At 36.2% G+C, this 17584-nt stretch overlaps 1 protein-coding gene across 3 annotated transcripts in view; it reads right to left on the reverse strand.

Moving 5' to 3' along the window:
* Positions 1-17584, reverse strand: part of Odr4 (odr-4 GPCR localization factor homolog) — a 31484-nt gene that overhangs the window by 9174 nt on the left and 4726 nt on the right. Inside the window, exons 3-12 of one of the 3 annotated variants that reach the window (XM_052737145.1) lie at positions 17150-17284; positions 14278-14373; positions 12113-12219; positions 10777-10813; positions 9928-10068; positions 8968-9063; positions 8004-8069; positions 4843-4971; positions 4138-4228; positions 611-781 (exon numbers count right to left, since the gene is read on the reverse strand). In XM_052737145.1, the coding sequence (XP_052593105.1) occupies positions 611-781; positions 4138-4228; positions 4843-4971; positions 8004-8069; positions 8968-9063; positions 9928-10068; positions 10777-10813; positions 12113-12219; positions 14278-14373; positions 17150-17284 (1069 nt within the window). The remainder of the gene's footprint in view (positions 1-610; positions 782-4137; positions 4229-4842; positions 4972-8003; positions 8070-8967; positions 9064-9927; positions 10069-10776; positions 10814-12112; positions 12220-14277; positions 14374-17149; positions 17285-17584) is intronic. The other 2 variants (XM_052737148.1, XM_052737146.1) reach the window with 2 other exon arrangements.

The following is a 17584-nucleotide window of genomic DNA, read 5'->3' on the forward strand; positions in this document are numbered from 1 at the left end:
AATTTTATTACATAATATTTAGATATGTCTATTTGCACATTTCTTTATATACACATCTTTATATCTTATACTTATGACAGATAAAAACATAAAGCAAATCAAATAAAACCTTCCAAAGGTGAGGTCGAACGTGCAAATGAAGTCTAGAGGAGTCACTGGTCTATACAACTGAACTGTATCAAAAGTCTATGCTCTCTCTCCAAAGCATCTTCATCTGAGTTCTGGAACTGCCTACCTTACTTGAGTGCCCCCTTATACAACGAGGACATAAAGAAAATGACAAATTATACAGAGAAAATTTTCTAAAACAGTTTGAGAAAAACTTTTCTCATGTTGAAATAAATACCTGAGAACTACCTATTTCCACACATTTAAAGCTGAATTTGTCTTATGAAGATTCATTGGCTAGACTGGAAAACACCTGATGTATTTTAAGCTTGGGTAAGTTTCCAAAGAAAATACTCACTCTATGTTTTTATGTGCAGAGATCTGTCATGCGTGTGTGTTCGTACATACCTCAGTTAATAATTCGAAGCATCAAACAGAAGTAGCTTCAAGGAAACAGGAAGGCATGGTGAGTTTAGGTGTGGTCTACTCAGATTTCAATTACCTGTGTTTACTTCTTCTGCAATTTCCAAGTCCTCTATTTGAATCTCACGATCTAACATCTCTGAAAAATGGTCTCTGATTTCTTCAGCTGACTCATCACCAAATTTATAATCACATAACATTACAGCAGATCCAGGAAGGGGAACAAAAACTCGCTGAGGAAGTTCATAATCTAAAAAGAATATTACATTATCAATATTTAGATATATCTGTCATTGGTGTCAACAAATATTTACTTCAAAAAATATAAAAACGTCTGTTTGAAATGATAATGATTTTGAGCTTTCTAGTTGACAAAACTGCTTTGAGTTCTTTCTTTTCTCAATTTCCCTAGCTTCTTCAAAGGGACGTGGATAACATACCTATGAAACATATATCCCTCCTTACCTTTAATATAAAGATGTTGCTAATCACATGCCCATATATGACCCACTGTGGCCTATGATGGAACACCCAGTCAATTTTGTAACTCCCCTATAGACTGCTGCCTTTCTTGTTTGTTTTAATCTTTTAAGTATTGTGAATTTTATTGCTAACTTATTCTTCATTTATGCATGTTTGAAGTCAATGTAAGGGCCTTCCCTGTCTTTGTCTCCCCAGCACTGGGATTAGAAGTCTATGTCATAACATCTGGCTTTGTTCTCAGGATTCATGGGTTCTAGGGACTGAACTCAGATCCTCGTGCTTGGGAGCAAACATGTTTACACACTGAGCCATCTCCCCAAACCACCATGTTTCACATTTCTTTGGATACCTGCAAATTAGACTGTACGTCCCTAATTTTAAAAATTACTAACTACATAAAATGTAACTGCTGGTTAGCTCAAAATGTGGCTCTCACAAACTAACACAGAAGTAGACATTTTCGTAAATAATAACCACTTTGTGTCAGGTATGATTAAAAAGCTATCAACATAAAGATCAAGCAGAAGAAAACTGGGATCATTCTATTAGCAATCTACACTTCCTCTTCTAAAGAGATGCTAAAGTATTCCTAAGTGTCACAGGGAATGCAGTGACAGAAACCACAAGATTCCTCCACTTGCAGTGTGTGATCTCATCCGTGCAGCACTGGAAGAATAGGCTTACTCTTTGACCACACTGCCTCCTACTGTTAGAATTACATAACTGCAGTTTGTACCAGAGCATGCAAAATGAGGATGATGGTATATAGTGAACCAATATACTTGAATATTAAGTTAAAATTAGAAGATGGTTATAATACGCATGGATAATTGATGTACAAAATCTTAAGCACATTTCAAATTTGGATTCTAAGTTTCCCTGAAGAAAGGATAGGTTATAAAAACTGAATGCCAAAGATTAGTTGCACTGCATTTAATTACTTATTAAAAAAGAAAAACAAAACACTTAGAATCAGAAATTCACCCACCAGCAGAATAGTCGGAATGGAGACACAAAAGTGTAGTCTCAAAAGTATACTTAATATAATTTTCTGAGTACAAAATTATTTTAATACAAATTACCAAGATGTAAAACATAAACTGCTTATGTTTCCCCAAAGATGGAATTCAACCTTTCTTGAACCTAATCAAGTCTGTTAGAGAAACAGCTAAGAAATATAAAACATAACAGTGTATAAATAGTAACTGAAAAAATCTACTATGCACCTCTAAGTTAATGTTTGAGTACACCTAAGGTATCTTAAAGCCTACAACATCAACAAGTCTTACATGTAAACTGCTGACCCTATTTCCTCTGGCAAAACTAGTTCATCAGAGGCAATTGTTTTAACATCCTCCCTGAGAGGGGGGGGAAATGCAGCTATAAGAGTAAGGAGGTGCCGGGCGGTGGTGGCGCACGCCTTTAATCCCAGCACTCGGGAGGCAGAGCCAGGTGGATCTCTGTGAGTTCGAGGCCAGCCTGGGCTACCAAGCGAGTCCCAGGAAAGGCGCAAAGCTACACAGAGAAACCCTGTCTCGAAAAACGAAAAAAAAAAAAAAAAGAGTAAGGAGGTAATGGAACAGAGAGTGTTAAAGGGGGCAGGAATGGAAGGGAAGGGTAGAGGGGGATACAGGAAGGGAACTAATATGGCAGACATCCTATGAAAACCCACCACTGCAGAAGCTTCCGGAAGTATTTACATGCACATATATAAAAGTTTATGTAGAGTTTGAGCAACAATGCCTCTACAACATCACAAGTTAACCAATAAAAAGTCCGGTGCTGGGAATGGGTTACTTCTTTTGGAGTTATTGGCCAGGAAGATCCCATAAATCCCCAAGTGGTATAGCTAATGCCAATGTTCTTGTTTGCTCACCATGAACTCACTGTCAAGCCCTACTGCTGAGTGCTAAAACATGAAGGAATCAAGCAGGTACTCCTCCGAAAGCCTCATCCCTACTGGCCAGCTTTCACAGTACTAGAAGGTGCTTTGTATGCTGCTAGATGGGAAAAAAAAAAATCAATCTTAGCCTGCTACAGGGACAATGGGCCTGGTAAGATATGTCTACTAGTGCATGAATGACATGCAGGAGACAACCAGTTTCTGAATGGACTTAAAGCCTGCTCCACAATTTGAAACTCACACCTGGCATGGTTGTCAGGGCCAAGAAGCTCCAGCTGGCTAGGTCACAGGTCCTAGAGGCGAGACTATTATGCTGCTAAATGGGCATCACATTAAACCAAATACTAATGTCTTATTATCTTATTATTATACCCATAGATTAGTGTATCTCTCAACCCTCATCAAAGAAGTCTCTTTTGCAGTAAATGGCAATTAATCAGTCATTGTGCAGAGAATGAGAGACTGCAGAATGAATGCTCAGCCCTAAATGGGGCATCTATATCACACACACCCCTGCCCAAGGCTCTGGAATTATTGCAGAAGAGGGGCAGAGAGACTGTACAAGCCAGAGGTGGTGGATGACTATAAAGAAACAGTGCTTTCCAGACATAGTAGGGCAGTTGCACAGATGAACACAGAGCAAACTGACGGCAGGCACAAGATTTGCACAAACTCAAGCCGGACAAAATCCCAGCACAGAGAGGGGAAGTGAGCACCAAGGCCCACCCTTCGCTAAGGGGCTATTGCAACTGAAAGCTGCTGAAAGGAGAGCCGGTCTTCTTGAAGGTGTGGCCCCTAGTAGATTAAGCACGCTCCAGTGGAAGGCAACATGCCTGGTGTGTTTTAAACAAACAAACAAATTTGGGTAGTAAGATATGGGAGGAGATGATGGAGAGAGTGAATATAATCAAAATACATCATACAAAATTCTCACAGAACTAATTTTAAAAATGAGGAAAAAAGGTGCAAATCATTAAAAAAAAATCTTCCTTGGAACAGCTAAACATCAACAGCTTTGCTAATAGAAAATGTTCAAAACATTTCACAATGGTGGAGGAGGGAGCATCTGAAAAGGTTTTATTCAGCAATAAAAGTAAAAGACAACTTACTACTATAAAAAATATAGTAGTAAGTATAGAAGATGGCATACATGTTAAATCTTGAAACCTTACTGTATGTAACAGAACAAACACAAAAAAGTACTTAATTTATAGTCATACTTTTTTTTTCTGGAATTTCATTCAAAAGCAGGTCCTCAAATAGTATTTCACAGCGATCAGCAACTGTGTTCAAAATATCTCTCTTCACTGCCTATGGGACAAAACACAGTAAGAAATAAAATACTTCAAAGTTGAATTATTTCATTACAAAAAAAAAAAACTCACCAGAATTTGCGTTCCGGGGTAAGAATGTCCACTCAATAACTGATATATCACTCCACTTGTAATTCTCATATACTCAGCATACCTACTATTACTATTTTTAACACAATTGTAGCTTAACGATAAATCCATGTAGCCCACATTTAAATAGTAAATTAAAGCCAAATAAAGAATTCAAGTTTGCATCTAAAAAAATATTGGAAAATATTCTAAATTAGGAAATGTATTACAATATAAATGCTGGTGATCATTTTTCAAATTTTTGGACTCTGAAACATTACCTAACAGTTCTTCCTGTGAATATTTCTGTTAAGAAATTAAGTTCCCCTCAAAAGAATTTATTTCAAAGGTACTGATATATTACAAGGTTGGAATACTTATTAAATCCATATACAGTCTACACATAAAATTTTTGAAACCGATTGGAACTTTATTAATTAAAACCAAATTAATAATCATAAAAGTAAGATTAAAAATAAACTTCTAGGATATTTTAATGTTAAGCTGTTTCCATTTTCTTCACGTCAGTTACTCCTTCTATACCTGCACAGCATCTTTAACCTTGGGTCTGTTGCTGTGGATATAAGCTCTGCATTTCACATCACCCCGCAGGTTTACAGAACCACTGCAGATTTGGACTGTGGCTGTGGATCTGTGGTCTGAATTCAGGAGCTAAAAGACAAAATTTTAATCCATATTAGTCCTAATAGTCCTAACATTATTAAGTGTAGAAAATATTTAACCATTAAGTAGCCATTTTATAGAAAAGGAAGGATTTTTTGCATAAGTACTTGAAAATATTCTCCATAAATTATTAAGTTCTTCATATGTCTCTTTATAAGTTACATTCTTAATATATAGAGAAAACCAACTACATCTTAACGTTTTCTCACTAACATGTTATTTAAAACACTAATACTTAGTATATCCTGTAAAAATATATTATTTGTAGATTCCTCAGAAAAGTATTATAAAAAGAAGCAGAAAGAAGACATGCTACAGTAGGAGATACAATGCACGGAACACAGGAAAACCACCAAAGTATACAAATTAGGACACCATAAATATAGTCGAATTCTAACCAACGCCTAGACACACATTTATTGCTGTGTTTTCAATACATCAAACTTTCATATGCTAAAAGCAACCCTATGCTTTCCTCAGGTAAGGTCCTAACATCAGCTAGAGCTGTCACCAGAAAATGCTGTTAACAGTTTCAAAGGGATGACATGGTTGTTTTCACTTCATGGCCCATCGTCTCCAGTCTAAGCAGTACTCAATACCTCTTGTTTTTCAGATGCTCCAGACATTTAAATGTTTATTATTATTTTATGCAAATAAATGTTTTGCCTTGCTCATATGCCTGTGACCATGTGTGTGCAGTACAGAGGAAGCTGGAGGTGGGTATCGGGTCCTCAGCAACTGGCATTATAGATGGATGGCTGTGAGCTGCCAGTGGATGTGGGAAGTAAACCTGGGTCTTCTGCAAGAACATCAAGTGCCATCAACCCACCCATTCAGACAGTTTAAGTCTGATTGTCTTAAGTGCCCAACAAGGATGACATGGTAACACTGAAAATACTTCTGAAGGCCTATGATCAGGACAGAAAGAAAAACATCCCAATTAAAACAAAACAAAGCATCAGTCCGTCAGTTGTAGTCTCTGAATTCAAATGTCTACCAGCCCTGCTATATCTGGGAAATGCTGTTTCCTTGCGTCATCCACCACCTCTGGCTCTTACAATCCAGCACTCGGGAGGCAGAGCCAGACGATCTCTGTGAGTTCGAGGCCAGCCTGGTCTACAGAGCGAGATCCAAGACAGGCACCAAAACTACACAGAGAAACCCTGTCTTGAAAAAACAAAACAAAACAAAACAAACAAAAAAAGAACCTAATGTGCTCACAAGAGAAGGAACCTTTTGGTACTGACAAAAAGTTTGGAAAAAGAAGCCTCTGGTTTTGCTGACCAAATGAAACCCAATGGAAGTACTGGCATTTGGGAGTTAGATTTTTATTTAAAAATTATTTTTTATTCTTTGAACATTCCATACATTAAACAGTGATATTAATCATACCCACCTATCATGACCTCCTTCTAAGTCCCCAAGTGCCTATCTGCCTCCCAACTTCATGTCTTTTTTATACTTCATATTTTATTTTTGTTATTAATAAATTGTGGCTAAATCTTGATGTATAGGTGGGGTTCTGACTATGAGCAGCAGGATACAGGTGGCATGGGCAAGACAAGTGGTTCAGGACACACACAGAATTTAAAGACAGCACAGCAGACATCTAAAATAAGTCAGAAAACACGAACTGATACTGTAAAGAGTCTTGAACTAGACTTTTTAAGTAGGCAATATCAAGAAGTAAGTCTAAACCAGGTGGTGGTGGCACATGCCTTTAATCCCAGCACTCTGGAGGCAGAGGCAGGAGAATCTCTGAGTTTAAGGCCAGCCGGGTCTACAGAGTAAGTTCCAGGACAGCCAAGGCTACACAGAGAAATCCTGTCTTGGATTCCCAAACCCCCAAAAGTAAGTGTAACTAGTAAAGGGTTATGTATGTAGAAGAACAGCATGCCTTGAAATAAAAGACACTTCTAAAATCCAAAGTCAAGTAGAAAATTTACAAGACAAAAAAAGTACTGTTAAGTACTGTGAAAAAAACACTAGAAACTAGATGGAGAAGCTTAAGTCCAATGCCAACTTAGCAATGTCTTATAGTTAAACACAGAGACAGATGGCAAAGTATTCTTATGAACCAAATTATCTCCACTTTCTCAATTTAGTTAAAAAACTGAAAGTTCTGGTAGTGTTTCAGGGTTTCAAACTCTAGAATAATACTGGAATGAAATTTCTTATACTTCTTATAATCATGGTCTGTTCTTCAGAATAGCATGAGGCAGTATTAAAATGAACAACATTTAGAAGTAATTAGTAGTTTTAATTTAAGTGGTTTTTATTTAATTTAGTTTCTTCAATATACCCAATTTCTTAAAAAAAAATCTGAATTTCCATATAGATGTATAATTTTAAAATATCATACAGAAAAAAAATGAAACTTGCTAATTAATACTTTGGAGATTTTTTTTAGATTTATTTTATTTCATGTGTATGAGTGTTTTGCCTACATGTATGTGTGTACTATATATGTGTCTAGTGCACATGGAGGTCAGAAGAGGGCACTGGATTCCCTGGAACTGGAGTTATGGACAGTTGTGAGCCACCATGTGGGTGCTGGGAATCAAACCCATAATCTTGGCAAGAACAACAAATGCTCTGAAATGCTGAACCATTGCTCCAGTTCCCCTTTAGAGTTTTTATCAAATTAGAGTATAAGATGGAATATATACCTCAAATTAAATATATGACAACTCTCCATCTATCAACATATATCTTCTTTTAAAAGTTTCTAAGAATTCCAACTTTAATAATCAAATCAACAGCTCAAAGTATTTAGATACATATGTACATATGCTTTTAAAATCGTTATTTACATGTTAACACTTTAATAGCCTTGAGACAAAAAGGCTCAAAATGGTTTAATCAGAGCAATGCTTCTTGGGAATAATTTTCTTATAACTGGATGTCTTAGATAGTTTCATATCTTGTTACATTTTTTAATTAATTCAATTATATTCCTAATTTTTCATTATGTTAGGTGAAATAATTTATTTTAAATAAGTGTATTTAAAAATATTTACCAACTGTGTTAGCACTCGGACATCAAAAGAATGAGCAGTTGCTTGAGTATTTCCTCTAGATTTTTTCTAAAAATACAAAAGCCAGACTGTTAAGGTTGTATGTGAAAATTAAAAGACAATTTAAGAACTATTTTACATTTTCTAAATAACAAGGATAAAATGCAATCTTAATTAATTTTGCTTTTGTACAGACACACTGCATTATATACTTTACATCAACCATTAATAATCTCTTAAAATTATTCCCTACTCTAATTCCTTTAGATTTGAGATTAGTAAATTATTTTCTGTAGGTCAAAATCACATTGCCACCTTTTTGTGTAAATAAGTATTTCCTGGAACAGTCAAGTTCGTTCATTTGTATTATCTACTGTCTATGGTTACTTTAATGGGACAACAGGAGAGATGAATAGTTGAACATGAACCAACATGTCTTCTAAAACCTAAAGCATTTACTATTTGGCTTTTTCCAGTTTGCAGACCCCTGCTTCTCACCTACGCTCCTCCTCATCTAGGTCAAGGTATTTGAGACCCCTATGCAGGCTTCCACATGGAGCTACAGATAGCAGCACACAAGACAGCCAGTTTTGAAGAAGCTTTCACAATGTGGAGATTAGATAGGCTTTAGATGCAGATGACATTCCTAATCCCAGGATTCGGTATCTCAATTACACCAGAAACAGCCTCTTCCTATCACTTCCTGAGAAAAACATTTGCCCTTTACTTTATAAGACCCAGGATGATATCGCTCACGTTCAGTCCCCCCACTCGGGAGACAGAGGCAGCAGATCTTTGTGAGTTCTAGTACAGTCAGGGCTACATAGAAACCCTACATCAAAATAAATAAATAAAGGTCCTAGAAATGAGTAAATAAAGCTTGCTTTAATGAAGACAACAACTAAAGATAAGTGCATTTTTCCTTAAAAACTTATTTCCTAAATAAGACGATTTTCTCTTAACTCACCTGTCCTTCTAATAGGTCACAATCTTCACCTTTAACCTGTCCGTTAATCAAATAAACACCATTGTCTATTTGCTTGGCCCAGCGTGTAAGTCCACTCTTAAAAACAAGATGAAATCTGTCAGATGTAAAGTTATCTTAATCAAGCCTCCTCTTCTGTTATTCTCCACCTACTACACTGAAATCTTGAAAACGTCCAAGTGTCAATAACAGTGTTTAAATCCAGTACCACAAATTTAAAAGTCCTAATCTTTTAGCTCCTTATCCATATTAAATAAGTTTTTTGATCTTTTCCTAAAATTTATATCACAAACTCCAAGATCTTATTAACTACACAAGCATAGAAATAAATTCCAATGGTGTCTATTATCTTTTAAAAAGTAGAAAAATGAGGGCCGGGCGGTGGTGGCGCACGCCTTTAATCCCAGCACTCAGGAGGCAGAGGCAGGCGGATCTCTGTGAGTTCGAGGCCAGCCTGGTCTCCAAAGCGAGTTCCAGGAAAGGCGCAAAGCTACACAGAGAAACCCTGTCTTGAAAAATCAAAAAATAAAAAATAAATAAAAATTTAAAAAAAGTATAATAATGAGCCTTGAGTAGCATAAGGCAGTATAAAAGAAGAAAAATTAAACAGAAACAAAAAATGATGAAATACAAAGGAATAGAAAAAAGAAAAGCAAAACTAATTAGGATCAAGAGAAGGCCATCAGTAAATCTATGGACATAATTAAACTCTACATATGTTAACTAATAAATATTTATTAAGTACCTGCTTTGATAAATATATATTATGACATTATTCATGCTAAAAAAATTCCTAATCCAGCTACAGTAACAAGTTCATTATACATATAACAATCATTTTAATAAAGTACAAGTTTTGAGGATTATAAATGTCACAACCAGATTAACAGCAGAGAACCCACTCAGTAATCAATGAAGAAAACGTATTTTACTTGTTGATACCTTTGTATTTTTTTCCAGAGTATAACTGACAGAAGTAGCCGATAGTGGGATGTGAATATTAACGTGAATGGTACACTCTAGAGACAGCCATGAGGTAGACACTCTGTTTTGATACTTCCAATCTGCAGGTCTTGAAGAACTCTTTAGCGGGAAGGTGGAAAAACAAAACATGATATGGCTTAGGTAACATATATGCAGTAATAAAGTAATATAAGGTATAAAAATCTATGTATAACTTGAACAGGCTGGCATCCTCTAACGTCCTGTCAATTCCCCATTTAAGGGAAACAGACATTATAAAGTGAGCATGCATTAATTTTAGTACTCTTTCGTACACGCTAGACAATCTTTGCAGCCTCCAGGGGGTAGGTAGAAAAAGGGTCAGAAAGCTCTGTTGAGAAGTCTAAAAGGTGCCCTAGACATCAGCCTTCACCTGTGGCCTCTCCAGTCCACTCCAAAGGCTCTGCGTGCAGCAAATGCTCACCGAGCCGCCCCTCACCGTGGCTGTGCTCGCCCTGCTCCCTACACTGCTGAGTATTCTTATTGCTTTCAGGCAAGTGCTGGTCTGGCTTCTGTGCCAAACGGGGAACCATTTGACTAGGCACTGAAGCAACACAAAATTCTTAGTCACTTTTACCGTTATCAGCTTCTCAAATGTAAACCAGGAGATTAACAACAACCATAACAATAACAACAACAAAAAACACACAAAAACTACAGGTGGTCATATGCATCAAAAAGAAGTGATGACACTGAAAATTATTAAAATTAAATATTAATAAAGATGAATTTTGACTATTAAAAGTAGCTTGTAAAACAGAAAAATCTTTAAAGAGTGGTTTTTCTTACCTTTGGATCACGAACATCATAAGTTCGACAAGATAATCTTTACTAATTAAGGTCATAAATGACTCCGAAAGAATTCTTGATAATAAAATATGATCCAAAAACTAAAAATGGTACATATAAGTGCTTAAAAATTATACTTCAGATACTTAAAAGACATATACAGATATATAGCTATGCATTGATATAAGTGTTCGAATGTTTAGGTATTATGTTTAGGTATTAGGATATTATTTGTGTATATGATTGCTGACTACAGCACTCCTGGTGTTTAAAAAAGCAAACAAAACACAAATTTCCTTCTGTTTGTAAATATTGCTAATCATAATAAATGGAAAGGAAGCACCTGTGAGTTCCTGTTCAAACATCGTCTGCACAGCATAAACAGTGCTGTTTCGGATGGGATCAAGCTCAGGAACATTTACTGGGCTGTGACACTTTCCAGGCAAGTATCACATCTTCTACAGGAAAAGTCTCTTTTTGAATTTTGTCCTCATTTAGTGGGTCCTTGGATTGTGTCTCCTCTTTAGTGACTGTCTATTCTGGGGAATTATAGAGGAAAGAGTCTAAGGGAGCCATGTAACCATGGCGAAGGTATAAGAATTCCTACACTGTCCAGCTCAATTATAGGTGCTTCGAATTGCACATTTTTTTTTTTTTTTTTTTTTTTTTTTTTTTTTTTTTGGTTTTTCGAGACAGGGTTTCTCTGCGTAGCTTTGCGCCTTTCCTGGATCTCGCGCTGTAGACCAGGCTGGCCTCGAACTCACAGAGATCCGCCTGCCTCTGCCTCCCGAGTGCTGGGATTAAAGGCGTGCGCCACCACCGCCCGGCTTCGAATTGCACATTTTAACTTTAAGAAATGAAGATGAAAATTATATTAACACAGCAAAAACATTATATGCTTAAGCTTATCTCTGAAAGAACCTACAGTGCAAACATATACATGGTTAGAGAGCTGGCAAAGAATGCAGAATCCTAAGTCCTTTCTCTCTACCAAACTCAGCACATAACCAGTAGCCATTATCATTATTAATATGATTATTGGCATCCCTAATCATAACAATGTGTTCTTTAAAGACAAACTTAATAGCCTTTTTTCAAAAGGATGATTTAAACAAATGTTGAAGGAAAGAACTGTGGGATTGTGATTTGCACAGCATATGATTTGGGGAGGAGAGAGGAAAAGCAGATTCAGTGTGGCGTACGCTGATTTGGGGAGGAGAGAGAGGAAAAGTAGGTTCAGTGCGGCGTACGCAGTGGGTGGTGCGGGCTAGTCAGCAACACTAGTCCTGTAGCCAGAACCACAGACATTAACCATAAACACCTAATTAAAAGATACTTTTTTGTAGAAGAACAAATGTGAAGTATCACTCGTTCTGAGACCTCTTCCTCTGAGACACTCCATAGTCTTTTTCTATTCATAGATTTTTCCACAGAAAATATTAGCTGAAAGACAGAAAAATATACATGAATTCATCACATAATGAGAAATGTTGGAAAAGGCAATGATAATTCCCAATCTTCAGAATTTCATGAACTATATCATCATATAACCATTTGTGATTTCATAAAAGAATCCACATAAAAATTGAGTTTTAAGTAAAAAACATAATTCCTCATAATTAATAATTAACTGGACATGATACATTAATTTTGGGCAACTAGCATTCATATAAAATATAGAATACAAACTTTGTTTTTGTTATAAAGGAAAGTAGTAAGTGATTATTTTAACTACAAAAATAAAACATGTTGCATAGTTAGCATTTCTTATTTAAATTTCACAAAACATGAAAGCAGCAAAAAATTAGGAGAAAAAAATCAGAATAGTGACCTAAATTTGTGTCAGAAATACTATCTATAAAACATGGACTTAGAATGAAGATAGAGGGTGATGAATGTGGCTCTAAGCTTTGTTACAACAATGTGTAGAGTGGTCTAATTTGTCATCTCATTCTTATGATCTATAAGCTGAAAACAACTTACCAGAAGACACATGCCTTTCCTGATAATATCGAAAGAAATTGCTCCACAAAACACAGTATTATATAATGACCAAAAGTATTGACAATAACAACACATTTTATAAAGTTATTCATTAAAGTATCTATGTTGATATTTTGTTTGTGCTCTAACAAATAAAGCTAGCCTGGAGATCAGAGGGCAGAGCTAGCCACTAGAGGCTAGGCCGTGGTGGCACACACCACTAATCCCAGCACTAGGGAGGTGGAAACAGGAAGGGATATGGCTGGGTGGAGAGAGGAATATGAGGCAGGAGGAGACAGGAGCTCACTCCCTTTCCGGCTGAGGAGCTGGCGAGGGAAGAGGTGGCTGTGGCTTGCTCCTTTGTCTCTCTGATCTTTCAGCATTTACCCCAATATCTGGATCTGGGTTTTTATTATTAAGACCAATTAGGATTCGCACTACATTAGTGAAAAAGGCAATAAATTTAAGTAAATCTTAAAATGGAAGAGTGCAAAAGACTGAAAACCATGCCGGGGAGGGTCTATAGCCTTTCTTCCTGGGCACAAAGTATCAAAGTCATGGGTGAAGTATCAGCAGCAGAGGATACAAAAGTGGAGGTAGCTACAGCATCTACAGATTGCTTTTTTTAAAATTGCCCCCAGCTACCAGCTTTGTGCTTCTGAATGGTATAAAGTCCCTCTTGCTCACACGGTGAGATACGCTTGTGAATGTACATGTGGAAATTGAGTATGCAAAGATAGGAAAGTTTCCTGAAGACTACTTTAGGTTTGAGTTTAAGAGAAAACAGCTTAGGACTTTTCCATTTACTTTTGAACTGATTACACTACCTGGTTTTCTGATGTAGTAGCAAAACAAAACAAAACAAAACAAAAAACAAACAAACAACAAAAAAAAAGAGATGCAGGATATGCACCCTCTCCAGGAGTGAAGAGTAAGTACGTGATTATTGTTTATATGTTAATCTCATAACTTCAAAAGATGTGACAAGCATAACTTGATATTACTACAATCACTTCCTAATAAGTGGAGGGTCTATGAGAAAACTGCTACTGCACAAGAAAAACAGACGATTATGACTGCTTATATAACATCACGATACCATCTTGTGAAGAGTTGTTTTAAGGGTCAGTAAGATGGCCCAGTACGTAAAGGCATTGGCGTGGAAGCCTCACAACCTGACTTCAAGCCCTGGGATTTATGAAAAGATGGAAGGAGAGAACTGAGTCTACAAAGTTGTCATTGTCCTCTCACCTCCACAAGTTCACCGTGGTGGCTGCATGACCCCCCCCCAATCATATATATGTCTTTAATAAACAAACCTTTAAAAGTATTTTAAAATATGTCGCTTTGACTGAAAAAATATTTAGATTTATTACACACAAGATCTGCAAGCAAATGGATAGAAAAGGCTATTTCAACATAATTCTAGCATAAAGAATTATGGAACACTAATATATGTATGCTTAAAATAATATGTAACTTTGATTTCATTAAGAGTTTATGCTGCTTCGGACTTACTCTGCGCAGGGCATTTTGAAAATCATCTGCTAGTTCTAAAGTTGTAATAATAAATATTCCAAGAACCACAAGTCCTCCAGGGAGCATTCTGGACACCTAAAGATAAAAATACAGTATTAGCTATCATAAGCATGTCAATCTTTCTATTTGATGCAGTAAACACTAAATCAGCAAACACCTATCCAGGACCAACTATACACATAGAATCCAGGTAGAGACAGTTGAAAAACTGGAGTGTAACTATATATAAATATATATATATATATATCCCTTCTCAGAGCACCCTCAACTTTGTATCTTAAAATCACTTTAGTAACTTGTTTAGGTACCTCAGTATACAGACCCTTTTCTCCTAAGATTTGTAAAGTGAATTTTTTTCAATGGTCTTCCAACTATCTGCAAAATAAATATTTTACCTTAGACTGCCATTTTAATCTCTCCAGAATCTGGCCAATCTGATGTTCAGAGACATAGCTGATCTACTTTCTCTGAAATAGTCAAGCATGGTCAAAACTACTCCCTGTTCATCACACACTGCCCTAGGCTGTCTAATTCTATGCCTTTCCTCAGGCTCCTTCCTCAGCCTAAACTGACTGCTCGGACACTGGCATCAGTGAGCTAACTTCAAAGTCAACTTGAGGGAGCTATTTTCTCTTGCACATTGATCTCTGAACTTCCAGTTACCCTGGAGAATCAGACAGTCTTGTATGTGTATACACTAATCTGCCCTCTATTATTATTTTCCCTGCACATGATGTGGCTAGTTTGAAAACTACATGTGTTTTTCTCTCCTAGCCAATTTCAGTGACAAGGGTACTTTTGCTAGCTTTCATAGACTTATAGTATAAGCAAACGATCACCAAGTTAAAATTTTAGAAAATTAGATATTAAAACATAATTTCTACTATATCTGCATTATGCCAGCTCATGGTTCCCTCGGATGTCATAATTTCCATTTAATCATGGGGAACCTTTAAAAGCTTTAAAAATTAAAACAAAGTTAACTCTTTCTAGGGGTAAAAATATTAATTTACTATTACAAATTCATGCATATTCTCTCTGTATGTATTTGTATATAAATTATATAGAACGCATTAAATTTCATAGGGAAGATAGGGCTGCTCGGTAGTTAAAGCACTTGCCACACAAGCAAAAGGATCGGCACTCAAATTCCAAGAACCCATGTAAATGCTGGATGGGCATGGCAGCTGGCCTGTAATTCCATCCCCTGAGAGTGAAGACCAGGGATTCCCTACAGCAAGCTGGCCAGCAAGACAAGCTAGACTCTGCCTCAAAGAGTAAGATGCAGAGTGATTGAGAAAGATTACTGATCTAAGCCTCAAGCCTCCATTTATACACTTGCAAACACACATACACAGCGTGCATGCACAGTACAAAGACATGAAAGAAAGAAAAAAATTATAAGAAAGCAAAAGAAAATTTAGGATAGAAAGTCATTTATATATACCAATAGGAATTAAAGTAAGACCTTCTTTAATAGTCAACAGTAGTAATTCTTGGAACTTTTTTATAATTGCATACTACTCACCCATCACAAATATATGCACATTTATCTATCTTAGAGGTTTTAAGTTGAGAAAGAAATACAATAATTCTTTTATCTTACTCTAATCATCTTTATTATTTTTTATTCTATACCACAATTCATTCAAGAAATATTTTAAGTGAATTAGCATATTTATTACATTTTTCAGCAACCTCTAAATCCATTTCCTTCTCTCATAACAGTAATATTGTCTTCACAAACATTCAAAGTAAAAATCTCAGCCATCTTTGGCTATTTTCAAAAGAGAAAATAAATCTCTTTATTCTCAATCCACTTGGTCACTAAATTTTCATGATTCTAGCTCTTTCTCTGAAATTATGAATGAAGTTTAAGCCATGCATTATCTAGTATTTTACAAATCACACTATAAACCATGGAAATGCTGTAGGTTCTCAGCCTACAGCCATAAATACAGGAAACAGCTCCTGCCCTCACAAAGCTCAGAATCTAGTTCAGTCTCATACCCTCACTGGTTTGGACTACTGCTTTAGCTACAGTTTCTCTTCTGTCTCCAGGTTCTACTCTCCACTAATACTGTGCCAATATTAATGCTACCTTATACATTATTGGCAAATAAGTCACTTTAACCTCTTTTAAAATACAGGGGTCTAAGGGCTTACCACTGGATTTTTCAATATAATACTTTTATGAGTACTCTGAGGATTTCACACAATATACTTTGATCATATTCATCCCCACTCTCCCCAGATCCAGCCCACTACCCTATGCTTTTCCTTCTAACTTCCATGTCCTTTTTTTTTTTTTTTTTTAATAACCCTGTGAGTCCAAATTGTGCTGCCCATATATCCACAGGTGTGGAGCCATCCAATGGAGCCTGACTGATCTACTGGTGGCCACATACACTTTTTTAAGGCCACATCTTTAAAAAAGGACCATGACTCTCTCTGCCCTTACCACTGGGCTTTTGTTTACCAAGTGTACTTCTTAGAACTGTATTCCAAAGCCACCCATAAACAAGCCTTGTATTTAATTACATTTTCCTACACACTTTGTGTTTCAACTACACCCAATTGCCCAACTGCTTGCTATTTCCCTAGTATTACCTTTGTGTAAGTTAACCACACTGTCCTGCCCTTACTGAATGTGTTCTCTGACTTGCTCCATTAACAAAGTCCTGAGAGTCATTCATGTTCAGAGCCTTCTGTAAAAGTATTTTGAATACAACCATTGGCATGCATTTAAGAAAGAAAACTGTAAAATTCTAGTCTAGTAACCCAGGAAGCATTTTTTCTTTTTTTCTGTTATCAACTAAATACAAACATCTATACGGCGAGACAATTTTACCTGGCTGGCATGTTCTGTGGCCCATTCTTCATCCAAAGTATCCAACTTAGCTTTGGGAGGTTTGAGGTTCTCATTTTGTTCCTCTTTGGGTGGTGTTCTAGTGGCAAGAATCACATAATCCTTTTGTGAAGAACACTTTAAAAACAAATTGTAAAAGCTCATTGCAGTTATATCTGATTGAAGAATTAGCTCTGTCATGCAAAAACTAAACAGTATTTCAGCAATTTAAACTGTTAATACTCATATTATTATATGGAAGCTATACTCAAGAGAACTGATTTTAATAAACAGCCTTGCAATATGTCTCTCATAATGCTGTTTATCTTTAATGTATGTAATAGCAACTTATTATTTACTTGGACATCCTCAATATAAATCAGAGTGGTCTTTAAAACTAATTCTGGAACTGTGGTTCCAGTTGATACAATAATTGCC

The sequence above is a fragment of the Peromyscus californicus genome, unplaced genomic scaffold (genome assembly GCF_007827085.1).
Source record: "Peromyscus californicus insignis strain IS unplaced genomic scaffold, ASM782708v3 Scaffold_14__1_contigs__length_90479793_seg_2, whole genome shotgun sequence".
Taxonomy (NCBI): Eukaryota; Metazoa; Chordata; class Mammalia; order Rodentia; family Cricetidae; genus Peromyscus; species Peromyscus californicus.